Source organism: Xiphias gladius, chromosome 22, assembly GCF_016859285.1.
Source record: "Xiphias gladius isolate SHS-SW01 ecotype Sanya breed wild chromosome 22, ASM1685928v1, whole genome shotgun sequence".
Classification (NCBI taxonomy): Eukaryota; Metazoa; Chordata; class Actinopteri; order Istiophoriformes; family Xiphiidae; genus Xiphias; species Xiphias gladius.
The window spans coordinates 12,460,731-12,481,339 of NC_053421.1; the positions used below are offsets into that span (position 1 = coordinate 12,460,731).

The following is a 20,609-nucleotide window of genomic DNA, read 5'->3' on the forward strand; positions in this document are numbered from 1 at the left end:
TGTTGGTGGCCTGGAGCTATGTAATAATAAAGCCTTACTAACCCACCCCACCCCACCCTGACACAGTCTTTATTAATGACCTTTTTGTACCTATAGGAGGATGCCTATTAACAATAATACCTGTAAAGACACCAATTTCTCCCCTTCCTTTCAATCTGTGTGCTCCCTAACTCTTTCTCTATCTCTCACACACACAAACACACACACACACACACACACACACACACACACACACACACACACACACACACGGATTTGTTAGTAAACACATAATATCCGTACATAAACCGTACGCTGAAAACCCAGACACCCAAGGGAATTTAATGTAAAATGGGGGACATTACCAGACTTAATTTATTTCTATCTAACGGCTATATGGGCTTAATACTAACTATATTGCCTCAACATGACTACAGTGTATGGACATGGGCAAGGACAGGCAGAATCGTGGTTGATCTGGGAGGAAGCATGCTTGACATTAGATTTATTATCATTAAATCATATCTCATGGCTATCTGGGTTTTGTAATACAAGGGGATTTATTTTTACATCTACACAATCTATGGAAAAAGAATAAGACCTACAGGAACATGGCTGTAGGTTGAACTGCATTGAAGATTTACAAGAAATTTGCTTGACATGTTAAAAATATTTATGTAGGAGGTCTATCAGATACCATATTATAAGGCAGGATTACTTTTGATACATATTGTGCACATAATATAGTGAAATAGGCAAGGTTACCAGTAGGTTAGCTGACATTTTACTATACTGGGCATCAAAAACTTATGATGAAATACAGCAGTAACAAATGCTTCATATCAGAGCAGAGTAATCATATTTATCAGTAGCAATTTTATCGTCCTCACAAGTTGTATTTCATATTTCAAAACAGCTGTTTACAACAATGTTTTTTACAGTATGAAAAAAAGCAGAGTGCACTGTGCCAAATATAATTTCAAAAAAAATACAAAAAATATTACAAATGAATGTAGAAATTTGAAATAAAAAAGGTATCCACTGTAGATTTTTAATATCAGACAGATTTGTCTAGCTTGTCTTCTAGCAGAGGGCATTTCAGAGAGTCTTGGGCTCTGACTGGGGCCACGTTTCAGCCATAGCCCTAACTTTGGAATGGACACGGGTTTCATCCCTAAGGATCTAAAGCTGCATCCCGGCTCAGAGTGAATTAAGAGGTCTATGAACTGGCAAGACAACACAGTACCTTTAAAGTGGTACTTCACACAAAATCTGACCTTTGAGAATGAAACACTCATCCCCTGTATTCTCTGTATTTTCACAAATAATGGCAAAATATATAGTTAACATAGAAAACTCACATGCATACAGATATTGAAGAAGTGTATTTTTCTTTAGGGGTAATTTGAGAAACTGATACTGTTTTTTATAACATGAAAACTTGTTATGAAATTCCTGTTTTAGGTGTCTCTGTGCAACTGTCTTTCAAGGGTTTTAGAAGTGGTCTGTAAAGTGCAACATTCAGACTGCTAACTTGGCTCAATTCGCATTCCCTGTTTGTTCTAGGTGTGTGCGTATCCTCACTTATGTGAATGTGTGTTCCATGTGTACTATCATTAGTGTGCTTGTAAGTGTGTGTTTGTGTGTGTTTGAGGCAAAGATCCATTCCTGCCATAGTGAAAACGTGATCTCTCTCATATCCTTTTAATGTGTAACATATAACAACTGCACCACAGGCACAAACTCCTCCAGTGGTATAAACTCCACAAAAAACTTGGCTAAGCTAAAGCCATCCTAAATGTCAGTGTGTGACAGCAGGCCACTGCTACTTTGCACAAGCACCCAACATAGTCTAATATGTCAAAATGTAGGTCTTTTTTTCTTTTTCATGACAGCTGAAAAATGTGGTGACAGATGTTGTCATGGGATTGTCACTTTCAGAAAGACATCTTTATATAAAAACTCAGTGCCTATACACTCTTACACACTGTTACACACACACACACACACACACACAGTTGTCACAAGGAACTCATCATCATAAGCTTGCCTGAAGAGTGACATGTTCAGTCTGCTGCCAGATGTTAAAGGGGACCTATTATGCTCATTTCCAGCTCTATATTTTTATTGTGGGACTCATGTAGACTAGCTTAGCATGATTCACAGTTCAAAAAAATCCTTATGTATATCATACTGCCTGTTATGCAACCCCTCAGTTGAGCCTCTGACTGAAACAATATTAGCTCCAGGCACTTCAAAGCCGCCTTCCCTAAAAGCCCACTTTCTTCTGATTGGCCAATGTACGAAGCCCGCCGAGGGGCAGCACCCAGTGCTCGCAAGCAACGCCTCATCCTCTTACCGGTGTGGATGTTCTGAAAGCAAAATGTAAAACTACTAAGTAACATAACATGATTGAGTGGAAATGGCAACTTCTGAAATCCATCAGTACATGTTCGGGACTGAATCCGATCCAGAATATGAGAGAGGGCAGCCCGAACATCCACGGCAACAAAGATTGCAGAAGGACGTCTCTGTCTGGTAAATACTGCGCCCATTACCTGCTTATTGTGTAACATAACTGTGGATTTAGTCTTTCTATCATAATCCATTTATAAAACTTTTTCTACATATTCCCCTTGTTAATGTGGCGTACCTGTGGGGCCCGCGCTAAAATGCCGACTGAGTGCAAAACGCCTGCTGTTAGAAAATACTAAAGATAGCGTTGCTAGTAAAAATGTATTCTGCTGTCACCACACAACTGTATAGTAAATCTCCAAACCTAATGTTGAGAAGAAAGTCTGACACCTGAGCTTTTGTCTCACAGGGATTACTTTTACATACTTTACCTCATTATTTGAAACTTTGGCCACATTGAAAATTAACATCTGACACTGTAACATTATATTTATATGAAGGAAAATAAGGAAAAGTATAATAGGTCTCCTTTCACATCATAATGTATGGGCCCATACACACACAAAATAAGGAGTATATACACACACACATACACACAGTTGAAGATCTCTATCTCTGACTTCAGAATTTAATCTCTCGCACAAACTCACTCACACACTTTCACAAAGTAATCAGGAACACTTGAGCTGTCCTCATCCACTAGATTGCAGACAAGAGGCATTCATCTTGAGGAGACAACTAACTCATCAGAGCTATAAAGACAGTTCAGCAATGCTGACCTACAACTACTTTTGATGTGAAGTGAAAGCTTCTGGTTTTGAGGTGAATGAGGCTGAACAGTCAGGGTTCACCCCATTAAGAAATAGGCAGATAAAATAATTCAATGTATTGCAACGACAAAAATGAAACAACAGCTCATTTTATGGGCAAAACTGAAACAGAAGGGTAGACAAATAGAGAAATTTATACCAGGGAAGTGATCCATGAACATACAGTGAACAATGTCTTACCTTGTGGTTGTAAGGGTCGTAAGAGTGGAAGAGATGTGAAAGTTCTTTAGTCCTCTGCTTCTTCTGTAGAGAGTAAAAAAAATATAAAATAAAGTCAAAGTTGAAAGGCCACTCATATAGTGTATGTATAATACACCTAAAAAGACAAATTAAAAAGCCAGGACTTGATTATCACTTAATTTAGATTTAATTGTAGAAGGTAGAATGTATAATTAGATTGTATAGATAGTAAATTAAAACCCATTCATCTACTCAGACTTTGCCTTTTCTATGACAATTTGAATGTGACTTCCTCTGAATTTTCTTTCCTTACTTGATTTGTATTTTGGTGGTACTATGGACTTGTAGAGCTTAGTTTGCATTTTCTTTTCCTCTTTTGTTTGTCTCACAGATAACAAAAATAACATATGGTATAAATATGGACAGTACATCTTCACTCATGTTAACTTATTGGGTCACTTAAACAGAAGGGAAAAAAATTACCATATAGGGCTGAGAACAACGCCCACAGTAATTCATTAAGCGTATAAAATATAGAATGAACAGAGGGGAAAAAAACATTTATTTGCCCACCAGCTGTGGCAGAATATATTTCTCATTTTCTCATTTTATTCCCGCCCAAAGTCTGGCCTTAACCTTGCATGTCCTTAATGTATAATGAGATGCAAAAGCGTGAGACATGACTGTTTGATGTGTGGCAGTTGTTAATGCATCAGTTACATGAGACCGACGCAGTTACAAAGAGCGCTAATTAACTCGCTGATTAGGCCATGTCTGGCTAAGGGGGAAGCATATATGTATATGCTACTGTAGCTAAAGGGAGTATGTATTCATTGCCATGCTCTCTTCTCTTCCCTCCCTCCGTCTTTTCCAATGTTAATATGTAAAGGGTTGGATTCAATGTCCTTAGGCCAGATCTGTACATATGGTGCACGCAACCTACAAGTCGTTTTGCTATCACACACAGGCATCATTATAGCAAGGCAGACAAACACTGCTTCAGGATAGGCAAAGACAGCTTGATGATGTGGAGAAGGTTGGATGCAGAGAATGAGGAAAAAAACTGTTGATATGTACAGTATGTGTGGTGAAGTTGTCGAGGATGGACCAAGTTTCAAAATGAAATCACAACAGGCTGTGCTGATGTGCTAATGAACAGTGAAAAGGCCAAAGTAAGAATACAAGTGCCAAAAAAGTCAACAGAGTAGTGTAAAAGAGAAGATATAGCAAGAAATCAGCAAAGATTAAGAAAGGAAGGTGAAAAAAAAGCATAAAGGGTTGAAGCATTTAAAGGTGGCGATTGCACTCCTTGCCCTCAGCCAAGTACCGCTTTGACTTTCTCTGTCTCGAGTGAGGACCATCCTTTCATCACTGAACCTCTCGTCGCTCCTTGTCCTTCTCTCCGCTTGTTCCATCAGTGTATTTCTTCACTTCTTTTGCTTCCCCATGCTCTATATCTACCCATCTCTTACTCATTCTCTGTTAACCCAGGGCTCTTTGCAATCCTGTAATCATTGGCCCTGTCCATCTACCATCCTGACTCCCTCTTGCTGTCTCTGCCAAAGGGCTCTCCAGAACCTCCAGATCCCCTTTTCTCTTGTTTTCTTTGGCTTTCCACACACCCCTCCAAGCTCTCCCTCTCCCCCGCTCACTGTGTTTTTCTCCAGTGAGGGAAAACTCATACTACTCATTCTGTCAGCACTCTCTCACCCATCCTCCCCCTTATAAGTCTGTCCTTCCACAATCTCTCACTCAGTCTCTCTCTCTGCCTGGAGAGACCTCAGGTGAGAGCAATCCTCTAATCATTGCTCCTCAACACCACTCTGTCTCTCCTAGCCATCCCTTCATCATAGTGTGTGTGTGTGTGTGTGTGTGTGTGTGTGTGTGTGTGTGTGTGTGTGTGTGTGTGTTTGCAATTGTAAGACAGATGTAACTGCGGGTAAGAATTTCTCCACTTCCAATGAGCTCCCAGCAGGATTTATCCAGTTCAATAGTACACACACACACACACACACACACACACACACACACACACACACACACACACACACACACACGTACACTTACAAAAACACACACAACATGCACAAATACCGATACATGTTCACACACTGACTCATACAAACACACTCATGTATACTGAAAATGGACAAAGGTGTGAATCCATGCCAAATACAATGTAATTCAAAGGCCAATATGAGAACACAAGGAAAGGAAACAACTGGAAAGAGAAACGCAAAAAGAGACAGAGAGAACACAACAGATGTTGAAGAACATACAAAATGGTGATAGAAAGAGAGATCCATTCCTAATCTCCTACCAGAAGAAGAAAAATCATCCCATTACTCGTAATCCTTGAGTCTTGTAGTTTTCTAATCCATTTACATGAAGGTTAGGAGGTGGACATTTGTGGTAGTGAGATCCTCAGCTTAAATCCCTAGACTACTGTGAAGAAAGGTGGCTGTGGGAGAGTGAATGAGAAATGTTCTCATTATCCCACAGCACCTGCTCTCGGGGTGCCTTTGGAAAAAAAAAAAAATCCACCCTGAGTTGCACCTGTGAAACTGATCAGTTGCCTTTAGCAGAGGCCCTGCACTTGGGAGGTGGAGATGAATAAATTTTGCTAATATGAAGCAAGGTGAGATTGACATAGGTAACATATATTCTGTAAGGGAGCTCTGCTGTAAACATTTTGAGATTGAGTATAACTGATAGAAACCAACCATCAATGAAAACAGACTTTATTAATCTCTGCATTGCATTTGCCTTTAGTGTGCCTGGTAGGATATGTCATAGAGTAGTTTAAATTATATAAATCATTACTTTGATGCCCTTACTTTCCCATTCTGTACTTGTTTGACTAGACAAAACTTGGATTTGGACAATAGCCCTATCTCTTTTCACATTTCTATAAAAATGCTACATGATTAAAACACAAAAACTTGCTTTTATCACAAACTGGTAAACTATATTTAAAAAAGTGCAGCATTTGCATAATCTATGACCACCCTGTTAAATATCAGTGGTCCCAGTAGTCATACTTCCTCTCAGTCAGTCAGTGTCTTTCCTATTCCACTGTATCTTTAATTTTAAGAGCTTTATTTATGTGCAAAAGCTACAAATAATGTTTCTGTGTACAGGTATGCGTGTGTGCGTGCATGTGCGTGCATGTGTGTGTGGTACATCAACCTGAAAAGTTAATCTAGCACACCATCGAGGTTGTGTTAGTGACAACCCAGCAAGTGCAAAGCCACTGTGTGTGTGTGTGTGTGTGTGTGTGTGTGTGTGTGTGTTTGTGTGTGCATGTGTCTGTGGATCTGTCACTGTGGTGATGATGAACGATGTTTGTTACAATGACGTCCATCTGTTGTTGCCGCCAGAGACGGATGTGGCTTCTAACGTGAAGTGACATTACATGGATGTAAACACTTGTACTCATACACAGACTCCAAACACATACAGGACTGGTGTAAATAGGGACACACATGCAAAAACTTATAGATTTAAACAATGCTGTTCTACCTAAAAGTATTTTATGTAAAGTAGCAACATCTGCACAATACTGTGAAGCTCTGAGACAAGGTATGCAATTCTTGAGTGCAATTACCCTGACTAAGTTATGGTTTCTTGAAAGTTAATGACATTACCTGAATAGATACAATATTAAGACTGGGAAATAATTGTCTTCAGACTGGCAGCTTTTTAGAAGCAATATTTTAGTCAAAATCATGAGCAAATAAAGGGCCAAAAGACTTAAAATGGAAATCTAAAACATGCATGATTGATGATTGACAGCATGGTCAGAAAAAATGTAAGATGTTTGTGTGTGTGCATTTAACCATCTTGCATGTTGGTACATGTTTTGATTTTGTTGTCAAATCTGTGAGATGTCAACTCCAAACCATTTTCACATGGGATGCAAAAGTTATCTGCATGACAATATTTTGTGTGTACATACCAACACAAGTAGAAAGGTCCAGACCTGGTTTAATGTTTGTTTATCTCAGAGAAAATGGTTAATGCCGACTGAAAGCAGTAGAAATGTGTGTGTGTGTGTGTGGGTGTGGATGTGTGTGTGTGCGTGCATGCGTGTGTCTGGTGTTTTTCGGTGTGTCTATATGGGAGTTACATATGTGTCAGTATGCCCAAGTGTGAGTATGTTTCGGGGCAAGGTAACAGTGATCTTGCCTTAGCCTGTACTGTATGAGCTTCTGGCTCACCAGCATGTGCCTATTTGTCTTTCCCTAATGACAGACAGATGTTAGTGCTATAGAGCCCACACCCACGGCGTGTGTGTGTGTGTGTGTGTGTGTGTGTGTGTGTGTGTGTGTGTGTGTGTGTGTGTGTGTGTGTTTGTGTCTGTGTGTTACATTTCTAAGAGAAAACCTTGGGCATAGTTTAAGTGTGCTTCTGTCTTTGTGTGCAGAGGATTAACACTTCCTGAAGCATCACGAGAGTGTTCACAATGGTGATGCTCTTCATGTGTGGAACTTTCGTCAATCTACAGAGGTCACTATATATCTAACATGTTCCAGCTACACTATCATGACTTGTTTCAGATCCTCTGCATGGTCTGTTAACCAGGGTGTACACAAGGCAACTACTTTAAATTGTTAATACAGAGAGAGAAAGACAAAATTACATTTATGTCCCTAATCAAATTCAAGCAATGGGATGCTGAATGGCCACAGGAATATGACAATATGTGAGCTATATTCACGCTTAAAACAGATGAAATGCCTTAAAGCTGCTTTTCAAATGTTATGATATTGCCTCAGAAGAGACTACAAACTTAAAGGGATTTCATCATGTCATTAAGACCCATATTCAGGTCAGTAAACTAGTTACATACAATAGCTACAATCATTAAAAATCTCACCAACTGTGCACTGTGAAACTTTGTTTCAGTTGAGTCCCCTTGGGAAAATCTTGTTCAAAAACAAATCTTTTTAAGATTATTTTTAAAATTAATCATTTTTTCTCTCTCAATGTTGTTAAATACATCATTATTACCATTTAAAACATTTTTTTTAATGTAAAATGCTATCAAATGGCATTAGCAAGTATACAAGTAGATATCCATTCTGGACATTCTAGATATTCTGTATGATCAAAACGCATGTCTTCAACTGTTCTTTCAGATTTCTATTTAAACAAGACTAGGTCAAGACCTAGTGTATGGCTGAACAACCCTTTATCTGTTTGCTTCTCTCCTACTGTCTGTGCTCACCTGTACAATATTTTAATACAGCCGGATTGCCAATAAAGCTGATCTCATTTGCATGTTTATCAGTTTCTGTTGTCAGACAATGGAACAAGTATGAAATACTGACTGAAAGGTGGCCCATTAAGACTACATGTTAACCAGCAGTCACTTCCAAGCCCTTTCCAAGCTGATGCTCTGCACTGCTAAAATCTTGATTTTATAACGTCATCTGACAAAATCACCATAAACATAAGTTAAAGATAATGGCTGTGCTGTGATTTTGGCTATTCTTACATGTAAAATTATCACTCTGACAGAAAGTTAGAAGCTCATTCAGACATATGCATCTGCTGTGCGGTCAATTGAATGAGAGAGGGCTTGTAGGGCTATACTGGCGACTATCATCTATGTAAAGTAGTACCAAAAAGTCGCTAGATTTGCCGCTAGGTGCTTCTGTGAAAGCAAAGTTGCTAAAAGGGAGTGAAAAGTCGGTAAATCTAACAGGAAAGGTGCTAAGTTGGCAACACTGCCTGTAAATACCCCACTAATGACTAGTTTAAACCCTAGAATGAACATCATACTGATAACATATTCAGGTAAAAAAAAAAAAAAAGAACTTGAATGTGGCAAGCAAAAACTATGATCATTTAAATGCAATGTGTTATTCCTTCCATTATTAATGGACTAGGTCCTCATTAATTAAGTACAGACCTACCTGGTCCCAGACAGAAACTTAACCATTAACTCAACCTTAATACCTGTCAGACTGCCTTTAGTCGAGCATTAGTATCTCCCCCGATACGTGTATGAGAGAGTAAGTGTCTGCATTTGAGACAAAGAGAGGGGGAAAAGCAGGCATGTGTGTGTCTGTGTGTGTGTGTCCATTATTGTGTTTGTGTGTGTGTGTCCAGGCGCAGATAAATGATAGTGAAGCTAGAAGATGGAGCTACTAGTGGCTGGCCAGCTGTTTCACTTTGACAGCTGCTGCACTGGTGTCTCGTGGGTAATGGAGTTCTTAACCAATTACAACCTGGGGAAATTAAAAACACTGTCCGACTAGAACAGCTAATCTCCATCTCTATCACTTTTTTTCTATCTTTCGCTCCGGCAGCTGCTCATTCTCAACTCCTCCTCACATACCAATAGACATCCCAACACACACATACACACCTTCCACTCAGCAAGTCCATTTATCAAGGCTAAGTTCTAGTCACTTGGGGATGATTATTGAGATCCAGGCTAATAGCATTCACACCCCTTTATTCTCAACATGCTTTCCTCTTTCTCGATCCCTCCATCCCTGTGGTCTCCGATTCTTTCCATCTGCCTCTACTCTCCCCTCCATAATGCATTCTCTAATATATCATCTAATACAATAGGTAATAAGTTAGACCTACAGATAGCACAAACACCTGGACCTCCTCGTAGCTGGACGCTTCCCAGCTCTACGTGTTTTCTCTGCTTCACTCACTGACTCACTGAGATAAATCTGTCTATGTATTTTTCTATTTAATTATGTGTTTTTGTTACGGTTTGAAATCAGACTGCTGAAGCAAAACCATATGTAACATCATCAAAATAAAAATGTCAGTATTCCAATCACAGATATGACCACATATTCATATTAATGTAGGTTCTTATGTCACACATTTAGTCACATTTTAGGAAGACTGTGTTGTTGCTGCTTCACCAGCAAACTAGATGATCCAGCAAAAAGGTGTGGAAGAAATACTTCAACACGAACTGAATTACAAAAAAGGTCTGCTCTTTTCACTTTTACACACTGATATTTACTCCTTCATTCCAACTCAGTTTTGTATTTTAGGTGTTTGCCTGCAAGGAGCCAGTATTACTGAAAGAGTTAATCCTTTGGCTTTTTACCCTCAATAATGTCTTTCCCCAATGAGATATAATGTTTGAGGGAGTGCAGGAAAAATAGCCATGGAGAGAGCCCTGTGTTTGCAAAAGACAGAAAAGATCATGAAAAAAGGTAAATATCTTTACTTGCTTTTAAAATGCAGAGTGTGGTACATATTGTTAAGATTTAGACCACTGGCTCCACCACAGCCAAACTGTGCAAATGACATCCTCATAACCAATGAGCTGCCACATTTAGTAAGTGAGCATTCATGGTGGCCAGTCAGATTTCCAAAGGGGATTGTGCCCCTCCTGCCCCTAGCTGTTTCTTTTTGTCTCACTTCATTTCCTCCAATCAATCAATCTCCCCTCACCTTTTAGCTCTTCTTCAGATCCTCACTGTCTCTCTCCCTGTCTGTCTCTCTCTCAGGCCACCTTCTGTCTCTGCTTCCTACTCCATCTAGTTCTGCATCACTCCTGTGGCTATTCAACTCAGTTGTGTTCCAGACAAACCATCTGGTGCACTTTATTAACGACTGACCCTACATGGCCTAGACATCGCCTAGCTGCCACCACTCACTGTGTGAGTGTGTATGTGTGTAAGAACAGGTGCATGCTGACTGATGATGTGATGTTGTGTGCAGCTTTAATTACCAAAGCAGGTTTAGTGTTATAGGGACCTTAACATATTATTTAGACTCCCTTTCTCACCTTTTTCTATTTTCTGTCAAGCGCATATATACACACAATTAATTTAAATTTAAACATTTAAATTACCATTGAAAGTGAAAAAGGAGATTTTATTCTGTCACTGTTGAAGTGAAGCAATCCACCCCTTTGTTGCCTGTGCATTTCAAATCAGTTACAACACACTTTATAATGCTTAATCAATGATTTAGCACAAACTTCATCATCATTAAATAAAAAATAAAACTAGCTAGCCAAATAATTTCATATTTGGAAAAGGGAGATATTGTAATAAAACGTTTTCACGGGAAACAGAAATATGACAAAATCTGACAGTCAAAGAGCTGCCTGCGGAATGAAATCGTGGATAGATAGGTGCGTGCTGACATTTAACTGCTGACAATAAATGTCGGATGGGAAAGATGGGGGAGATAGAAAGGAGAAAGGGGAAAAGATAAAAAGAAGAGAAGCAGTGACGTGTTTGTCTGTGGACTGAACCCTCTAAGACACACTTTGCTTCTCCTCAGAGAATGAAAAAAGGAAGGAGGGAAGAGGGAAAAAGAGAATGACTTATGAAGATGCTCCACTTGAAAGAGATGTGTCAACACTTTGATGGCAAAGAGTGAGGGAGTGCAAATGCAAGGAGAGATAGAACATACAGTATAGAGTACAGCATACTGTAGGAGGTCAAACAGAAACAAAAGGTAAAAGAAAAACACTCAGGTACAAACACAAGTAGCATGCGTGCCATGGTTAAGTTTCAATGGGTGGATATAAGTAATAATGTAAGTGAGCAACTATGAATAAGCCTACTTCATGTAGACTGGCCAACAAGCCGAGTTACTGCTGATTAAGCAGTACATTTCTTCTGATAAGTAGGGCTCTATTTAATTAAATAAACAAGGAACTGAACTTAAATTGACCAAACATGTATGTATAATTGTGCATCAATCCTCAATCAAACTGTAGAAAATAATGGTAAAATATAAGCATAATGCACATGAGCATAAAGTAACGTTACACCGCAGGGGCTATAGGGAGTATCAATGCTCATAAGCAACATTGCTGTTAAGTTATGTTTTACAATTATATTATAGTTGAATATGGTTCTGTAAACAATGATGCAGCTGAGAAACCTATGAGGCAAAAGGTCAAAAACATGCTATAACTGATGGTGATGTGTTCAATCTGTCTCTCTTACACACACCTTTTCTAACAATTACGGCTTCATTAGCTGCTAATTGTTTCATTTGGCAGCAGACTGAGAGAGAAAGAGGTATCTGTCAGGGGTTGTGTGGTTATACAGAGGACAATAAGAGGTCCAAATGAAGCAGCAACCACCATTAGACAATGTGTTAGTGCCTCAAGATGCACTTACTCTGATGACCTTTAGATCTAGACTCTGAGTAACGTCTGACTTGTGTTGCAAATAATGGTCAGATACTTTAAAATGTTTCTTCTTGGATAGATTATTCAACCTTAATATCAAAATTTCACCTCCCTTTGTGACAACTCTGATAATAATTGTACATTTCATGAGACATTGCAGCTTTACACATGTCGTATTCTATCAGTCAGTTGCTGTTTGTTCATTCCATCCAAGTCCTGCTGAAAGCGTTCTCAACTTTGAACAAATTTGGATTTTCTGGTCCCAGTTAATTGCTAGCAATTAAAGTTTAATTCAAATACAGGCTTTAACGTCTACACAGTAAAACTACTTTTTTTCACATGAATACTGTATGAACGAGTTCGTCTGTCTGAAAGGGACAGAAAAACATTGTAACTCTCACACACAGAAACTCTGCTGGATTTCAGGATTAGTAATATTAGAATTCATTCAGAAGTCATGACAGAACTGGAACAGACTTTTACATTTTCAGATGACAGTAGGTTGGCCTGTGTTTTCTGAATTCACACACATGCAAATTTGCACGTGCACTTACGGTACAGTGTACGCACATGCAAACAGCACATGCCAAAGCGCAGTGTCAATAGGAATATCCTTACCTAGAGTAAGTCTATGTATTCCTGCTCCTAAAACATCTTCTCTTCCATTTCAAGCTGTTATTTGGTAAATCATTCAATTTTTAAATATGAAACTTAGTTCATCACTTTCACACATGAGCAGCAAAATTTAGCCCAAATCAGGTACTGTATGTCAGATAACTAGAAGTGAAGGAGTCTGTCTCCTTGTCCACACTCACCACATGTGCTGGTACTTGCTCCATCTTGGCGGCAGGTGTACCAGGTCTGGGGTAGAACTGGTTGATGAAGAGACTGGGGAATCGGTAGCATTTCACCAAGTCTATTGTCTCTTGGAAGTTTTCCTCTGTCTCCCCAGGAAAACCGCAGATTATATCTGTTGCGATGGTTATACCTGGGACCCTAAGAGAGAGATAGAGAGATAGAGGCTGTTAGGTCATATATTACGGTTGTTGTTATTTCCCGGTTGTAAAATCAATTTTAAAAACATCTAGAGTTGAGGTGCCCTTGTGAAAGGCTTGACTTCTGTTTATCTTCTGGTGTTGTGAAGAAAAAGCAAGCCTCATCCTTTGACCTTCTTAGGATAAGAGTTAACATTAAAACAAAATAATACCATCTGCGAGAGAAACCGTGAAGCCACTCTAAAGCATTTGGTTCTGCACCCATTCGATCTGTTTTGCCAGTGGCTCATGGTATTGTGTTGAAGCTAAGTCCGCTTAAAATATTTTTCTCTTTGGTTATTCATAATTCAATCAGGAAGCATCATGGAGATCAACATCCTGTACTCCAGAGGAATTTCTTGAAGAAAACTAATAATAAAAATGACTAATAAAACAACAACATACATCATACATTTCAGTCTAACATTCATTAACCTCAAACTACTGCAATTCACTGACATTTTCCCATTGTTGATACTTGCCTTTGAAAAACTATGTGAAGCACTACAGCGTTACAGAAGTCTAAAGCCTTTCCCCATAGACTCATTCAGCCAATCAAAGCCTGATAAGCAACCTCTGCTGCCAATCGTTAGCTATTAATTATTGACCTGCTGGGTCATTCGATTAATTGTAGTCAGTAGGGCACGGGAATAGATGCATTGATTTGTTTTATGTATTTCGTTTGTATTGACAGCAGTCGAGTGGTTTATAACAAAACTCTTGAAATATAACATATGCCGTTTTGACATTCTGCCATACAGTTTCAATTATTAGGTTTGATCCCAAAGGCATTTAGCATCATCTCTGATGGCTAAAGTAGCGTTCGATTACCATAAAGGGGCAAAATTAGAAAAATGATTATGTAGAAAACAACAATATTCTGAGCAACAGAGAGTTCTAATTATTTGTGACAAGAAGGCTTTCCATTTGACTGTTTTTGAGGAGGAACTTATTTTCTAGAGTCAAGTCAGATGGGAATTGGTATCCAATATGGAAATAATTGAAACTCATACTCAATACAAGTGAGTGAAGGCACTGATTACAAGATTTCTATCAAAGCACTAGATGCAGTGGAATAGGAGAGACACTGGAGCCTCTAAATGCAACATGTAATGTGCTATATGGCAAGCAGTCTGTTATAAGAAGCCAGGATTTAATTAGTGACAGACAACTGACAAAACTCTCAATCAACAGTAATTTTGGCTTACGTCTTTCTATTCACTCATTCATTTTATTTCTTGCCACTCTTTCTCTTCTCCTTTCCTCGCTCATATTTAAACAAATATCTCACCTCTGATGTTTTAATTTCTTAAATGTACAATATATGTTCCTTGTTCTTACAGCTAAGCACATGGCTGTAAAAATGTTTATACAATACAAAGACAGCAATGGACTAAAAAGTAAAAATATAAAAAACATTCTATTTCCTGCTGAATATCCATGAAAAACTGTGAAATATTAAGACAAGAGACAAACACACACATACCAAAACATACACAACAGACCACCAAAGAGAAAGACAGCTCAACAAAGACATTAAGAAAGGAATGGAAAAGACACTTTCTCTGCAATCGACAATATGATGCATTTTTAATTACATTAACTTCCTGCATCTGCAACCCCATGATAACCTCTGACCTATTGATGAGTTCCAATTGGCTGATGGTCATTAATATTAACCAATGGCCTGCAGGCACAGGCATTCTTGACCTCTCAGATTTGCCTGACCATTACCCTATGGAAAAGTAAAACTTCATAAATTAAAACACAAAAATCTGAGCATGGAATGGTTAAATGGCTAAATAAATTAATAATTCTCTATTTGTGATTAAAATTAACTTCTTGGATGCCCTCAAGCAGTGGATAAGAAACCCCCCCGAGTATTTAACTCAAAATGCATGTTTTTAATCCTTTACTTTGTTAGGTAAACAAAGGACTATTTGCAGCCTGTAGGCTCCAACAATAATTAATCAAGTAAAATGTAATGAAAATGGGAAGATATAGTTCATCTTTTGCAGTTCCTGCTGTGACAGTGTGAACCCACATTGCACTCATCAGTATGAAACGTTTTTGTAGGCGAGTAAGTGTAGTCGTAACCTTCTTCTGCTACAGGGATAAAATAAAGTTTGAATGAACTCACATTATTTATTGCTATTTAATGTCTCCCCACGACACTATAAAATGTCTATAATTTACAGCCTCAAGCTATTTTATTAATGACAGTGAGAGGGAAGGTAAATAAAATTAGAAATGTTACCAAACAAGCACATTTTCTTCTGGACAATAGATAACTGTCCCTGGGGCTTGTACACCTAATTTGCTATGGTTTTTGGTGGTAGTGGTGAGGAGGTATATACTGTTGATAGCCGTTGTGTGCGTTTTATTCTTGCAGCAGTACTAAGAAAATCTGCTTAAAAAATGTACAATTCAGGCCAGGGGTGCAAAGTAACACATGGATATAGAATACTGAGAGAAGGGAGAAAGACTGGTTTGGAGTGGCCTTTATGGATTTTCCTAAGGCGGAGGCTGAGAGGAAAAAAAAAATGTGTGCACACACAGTCATTTTGACACCTTTGTCTCTCTCAGATCTAAGGGAGATAGAGGTGTGATGTCTGATACTAATGAACAAGAACCTTGTTGATATTGCCCTTGTTAAAATGAGAGAGGAGAAATGTATCTTGTTATTGTTCACCTCTCAAAAACAGAGTGTGTGAGAAACGCAGAGAGGCAAAGATACAGACAGAAAGGGAGAAAATCAAGAAAGATGACAGATTAGGTTTCAACTGAACTTGCTTTCAATTAAACCAACACAGGAAGACGGCTATTTTTAAAACTTCAAAACTGAAAAACACCCATCCATTGTATTTTGCATTACATTTCTATTTAAATGTTAAAAAAGCTCTAAAATATATTAATTGTTTCTATCCAATGTTAATAGGAGCTCAAATAGAGTTGCTATTGCAAATGTTTGGAAAATTTGTAAGATATATGCAAATTCCTTTTTAAAGACAGTGGACCTTCTGTGGGGTAAAAGAAAATTAGTTATCTCACCAATAACGTGACAGAACTAAAAGCAAAGTAAACCAAAAACACTGACAGAGCAAGATTAGTCTCTTTGGAGTGGAAAGAAGATAAACAGACAGAGCAGAACAGGATCTATCACATGAGATATTATCTGGTATGTCTGACTCGGAGAAAGAGTTAACAAGTATTGAGTAGGGAATTATATCAGAGAAAGTATTCTTTACCAAAAAACAAACAGGGGAAAAAAAGTGATGACTTAAAAGAAGAATAAAATACTAAAAGTAGGAAATACTGCATAGACCTATGCTGGATATAAAATTAAAAAGCTAAAGGGACACTGCAGTTTATTAAGTTTCATTAAAATTAAAAAATACAAAAACATACTTCAAGATGCAAGGTAAAACATACTTTAAGAGAGGTATGTATAGTAAAGTGTAGCTCAGCATTTTATATTGAACAGCAGTTAAATTAGGAATATGGATCAAATTCTCATCACCCTTATTGCGTTCCCAAAAGGCATCTTTAAATGCATCCTCAATGTTTACAGGAGTTACATTTAATTAGTCCTCTGTTTGAAAATGATCATTTTTAATGGAAAGTAAACTAATCCCCTGTGAATGTGCTTTGTACATGTCTGTATAATGAGAGAAAGGAGGAAAATGGACCACTTTTTATCAACAGCAAGCAGTCAGGCACTAACCTCATGACAAACGCTGCACTTTCTGTCAATGCTTCAGTATACACAGCGCCAGAAGCCCCTAAATCAAAAGAGATAACGGGTGTGTGTGTGTGTGTGTGTGTGTGTGTGCTTTGTTCCTATCATTTCTACTCCTGCCCTATAGAAGCAAAAGACCACATCCCTCAAGACAGTTGCCTGCACTGGCCATACTGTGCTACCAGTCGGAGTTACTATTGACACGGGTAGAATGTGTTCATAGAAGACTAAAGTCGTTTAATTAAAACTCAAGATAAGTACACAGAGAGTCCCCCATTTGCCTCAATAGGCTGAATTAAGCTTCATAAAACATGCCATTGTCTACTGCACAATTATTATCAACTCTTTGTTTGCTGAGGCCCTCACACATCCATACATGTGTGTATATATTTTCACACACACACAGCCATCCTCTTCATCATATATTCAAAAGATGTGCATGTGTATGCAAGCACGTTTGCACAACAGATGCCTGTGAGCAGCCTCCATGATAAGATGAAGGCGAGACCACTGGGACAGAAGAACCCTGAAAAACGACAGCAAGGAACAGACAGATGAGTGTGGCTTGGAGGTGTAGAGAGGAAGGAGATGGGTGGAGGGATGGAAGGATGAGAGTGAAAGAAAGACAATCTGGAAAGGTAAATATTTACCTATTCATCTGCCGGAAAGAGAGCATGCTACCCATCTGTGCTGCAGTGTATGTGTTGTGTGTGTGTTCTCTGAAATGATAATATGTGGCACACTGGGGCCGCTGTAGTGTAGGAGTCAGACCGTGAAGGCAGAGAGACATGGTGAGGAGGAGAGGGAGAAAGAGATGAAGATGGGAAAGCGGTGTGCTGTGGGGAGATTTGTTGTCAAATGTAAAAAAGTTTGGAAAGCTGCTTTCTTGAGGAAACTCAACTCCTAAATAAAATCACATTAACATGTAAGCTGACGGCTTTACTATAATATGTGAGTGTGCGTGTGGGAGAGAGAGCAGCAGCTGGGGTGAGAGTGAAATTCTACAAGGACTGAACGTTGAAGATTACAGGACCACAACATACTGTGTGAAAATTATGCTCAAGTCAAATATAATCAATGCTAATGTGAGGATCAGCAGTGGGGTTTTTCGCCGTGGATGTTTAGTCCTCATAAGAGCCGTCCGTCCACTCCGTGTACTCAAAAAACTAGTTACAACGTCTCTTTGACCTATGATTCTAAAATTTAAATGCTAATTCTATTGTCTTGTTTGTTTGTTTGACTGTCACCTTAAGACTGCTTTTCTACGGTACATTAATCCATCTAACTTGTCAGTCCACCCCTTGTCACATTGTTAGACTAAAAGCACCTTTTTAATGATCAAAACAATTCTTTCTGTGAGTTATACAGCAGCACAAAGTGGTTTCTGCAATGGTTACAATATATTTCTTCAAATGCTGCCAAGGTGTCATCTGTTACTAGGTCACACTTAAAATACTTGTTTGAAATGTGAAGTTGGCTTTAAAAATCAGAAATCATCTAAACAACAGATGTCTTGCAAAACGAACTTGACCCTTAAGAGCCTGTGAAATATTCTTAAAACAAAAAACCTCTGCAATCACGTCGACTCATTTACCTCATCATATTCCTTTCAAACATACAGTATACACATCAGCACAGTTTTAAAGGTCGTCCGTGTCTTCGTTTGCAGTGATTTACCAAGATTAAACCTCTTTTTATGATGTGATCAAAACCTCAGGAACACAGTTATTACATGTCATGTGTTTAACGCTTATCATTACTGCTGCCTGAAATACATTTAATGGAAATTTGTGAGTGAGGGTCACTAAACAGTTGTCATTTGCATTGTGTTATCCAGGTCAGTTCTTTCTTGGTTCATAATCTTGATTTGTGTTAGTGTTTTTTGTTTTTCACTTTAGTTTGTTCAGAGGTTTGGTTTCGTACCCTCACCCTTTTATTGACGTCTTCTTTATATTATCTTTGCTGTGAGACTGCTCTACTTTTGTGCACGCATTTCAATATTGCGTAAACTAACTAAATGAAAGACATCTCAGGAACAGTGTATTTTATATCTAACAGAAGACAATTCCTTCCTAAAGGGAGACACAGAAGGAACCTACAGGGGAACAATAGGGACACTTGTGAGGATGGTTAGTAATCACTCAGACACTTAAGTGTTTGATTTAGTGGTGGCAGCTGGAGGTAATGGCACTGTCATGTAGCAGCTGAATTTACAGGGACGGCGAGAGACAGAAAGGGGTCTGCTTGGTTATCACTCACTTTCCTCACCCACTTCCACCATCAAGAATGAAGGAGGGTACTGTCAGACCCTAGTTGAAGAGGTGCCAGGTGACTGACAAGATAACAGGAGGATTTCAGACAGATTAAAGCTGAACACTCAAACAATGGTTCCCACTGCTGCAGTAATGCAAACTTCAATGACTGTAAAATGACTTTGGATACCTCAGTGACAACTACCATGACCTAAAAAACCTGATTACATCTGTCAGTTTGTTTTTTTGTGTGCAGGATGCTGTATTTGAAAACGTTTCAAGAAACCAGCCATTTCAAGTCCAGTGTCAGGTAAAAATCATGAAATTTGTCACGTTAAAACGTTTTTGAGAAAATACACTGTGGAAAAAAATTTGTATTGGTGGAGGTATACACTTTATAAAGTTTAATGATCATAACAGATGTTCTAAGTGAGAAGAAAGTCTGACGTTTTCCACTACAGGTAGAATAGATGAGAGATGAAAAACCGCTAAAAAGTATAAATTAATGCACCAAGTATTCAAGACAAGCTGCATTCTGGCATTTTGCTGTAAACTAATTCAACGACTGAAGGAAGCAAAAGAAGAAAAAGCTGACTGCAGTATGCTTGAGAGTAGAGACGTGACAGACAAATGATTGGTTAAGAGACAGAATGAGACAGGTGATGGCTTCAGTCGGGGTGCAAGGCGCTGTCAAACTGTCAGAAAGACTTTCTAAAACTTCATCTTTCACTCATTCTTTCCTTAAATCCTTGCTTTCTCTCAGTCTATCTTGTGGGTTTAGAAAATGAATTGCGGAATTACTTTTTTTGTGAAAACTGCACACATGCACAAACACACGAGCACGGACTGCGACATTAAATGCACTGAGCTGTGACAGTACTTGAGTTAACAAGGGTTTCTCTGACACTCTCACATACTTTGTCACCCTTCTTCCCTAATCATCACTTCTCATCAATTATCATTTACCTGTAACGGCTATAGACAGAATTCAGGTTTGAATATTATAAAAATAAAAAGACTTCAAAAAATGCATGTTTGGGC

The 20,609-nt window shown here is 38.6% G+C and overlaps 1 protein-coding gene across 1 annotated transcript in view; it reads right to left on the reverse strand.

Moving 5' to 3' along the window:
- cdkal1 (CDK5 regulatory subunit associated protein 1-like 1) overlaps window positions 1-20,609 on the reverse strand; it is a 238,596-nt gene that overhangs the window by 53,565 nt on the left and 164,422 nt on the right. Inside the window, exons 11-12 of the mRNA XM_040118310.1 lie at window positions 13,359-13,539; window positions 3,405-3,467 (exon numbers count right to left, since the gene is read on the reverse strand). Of these exons, the coding sequence (XP_039974244.1) occupies window positions 3,405-3,467; window positions 13,359-13,539 (244 nt within the window). The remainder of the gene's footprint in view (window positions 1-3,404; window positions 3,468-13,358; window positions 13,540-20,609) is intronic.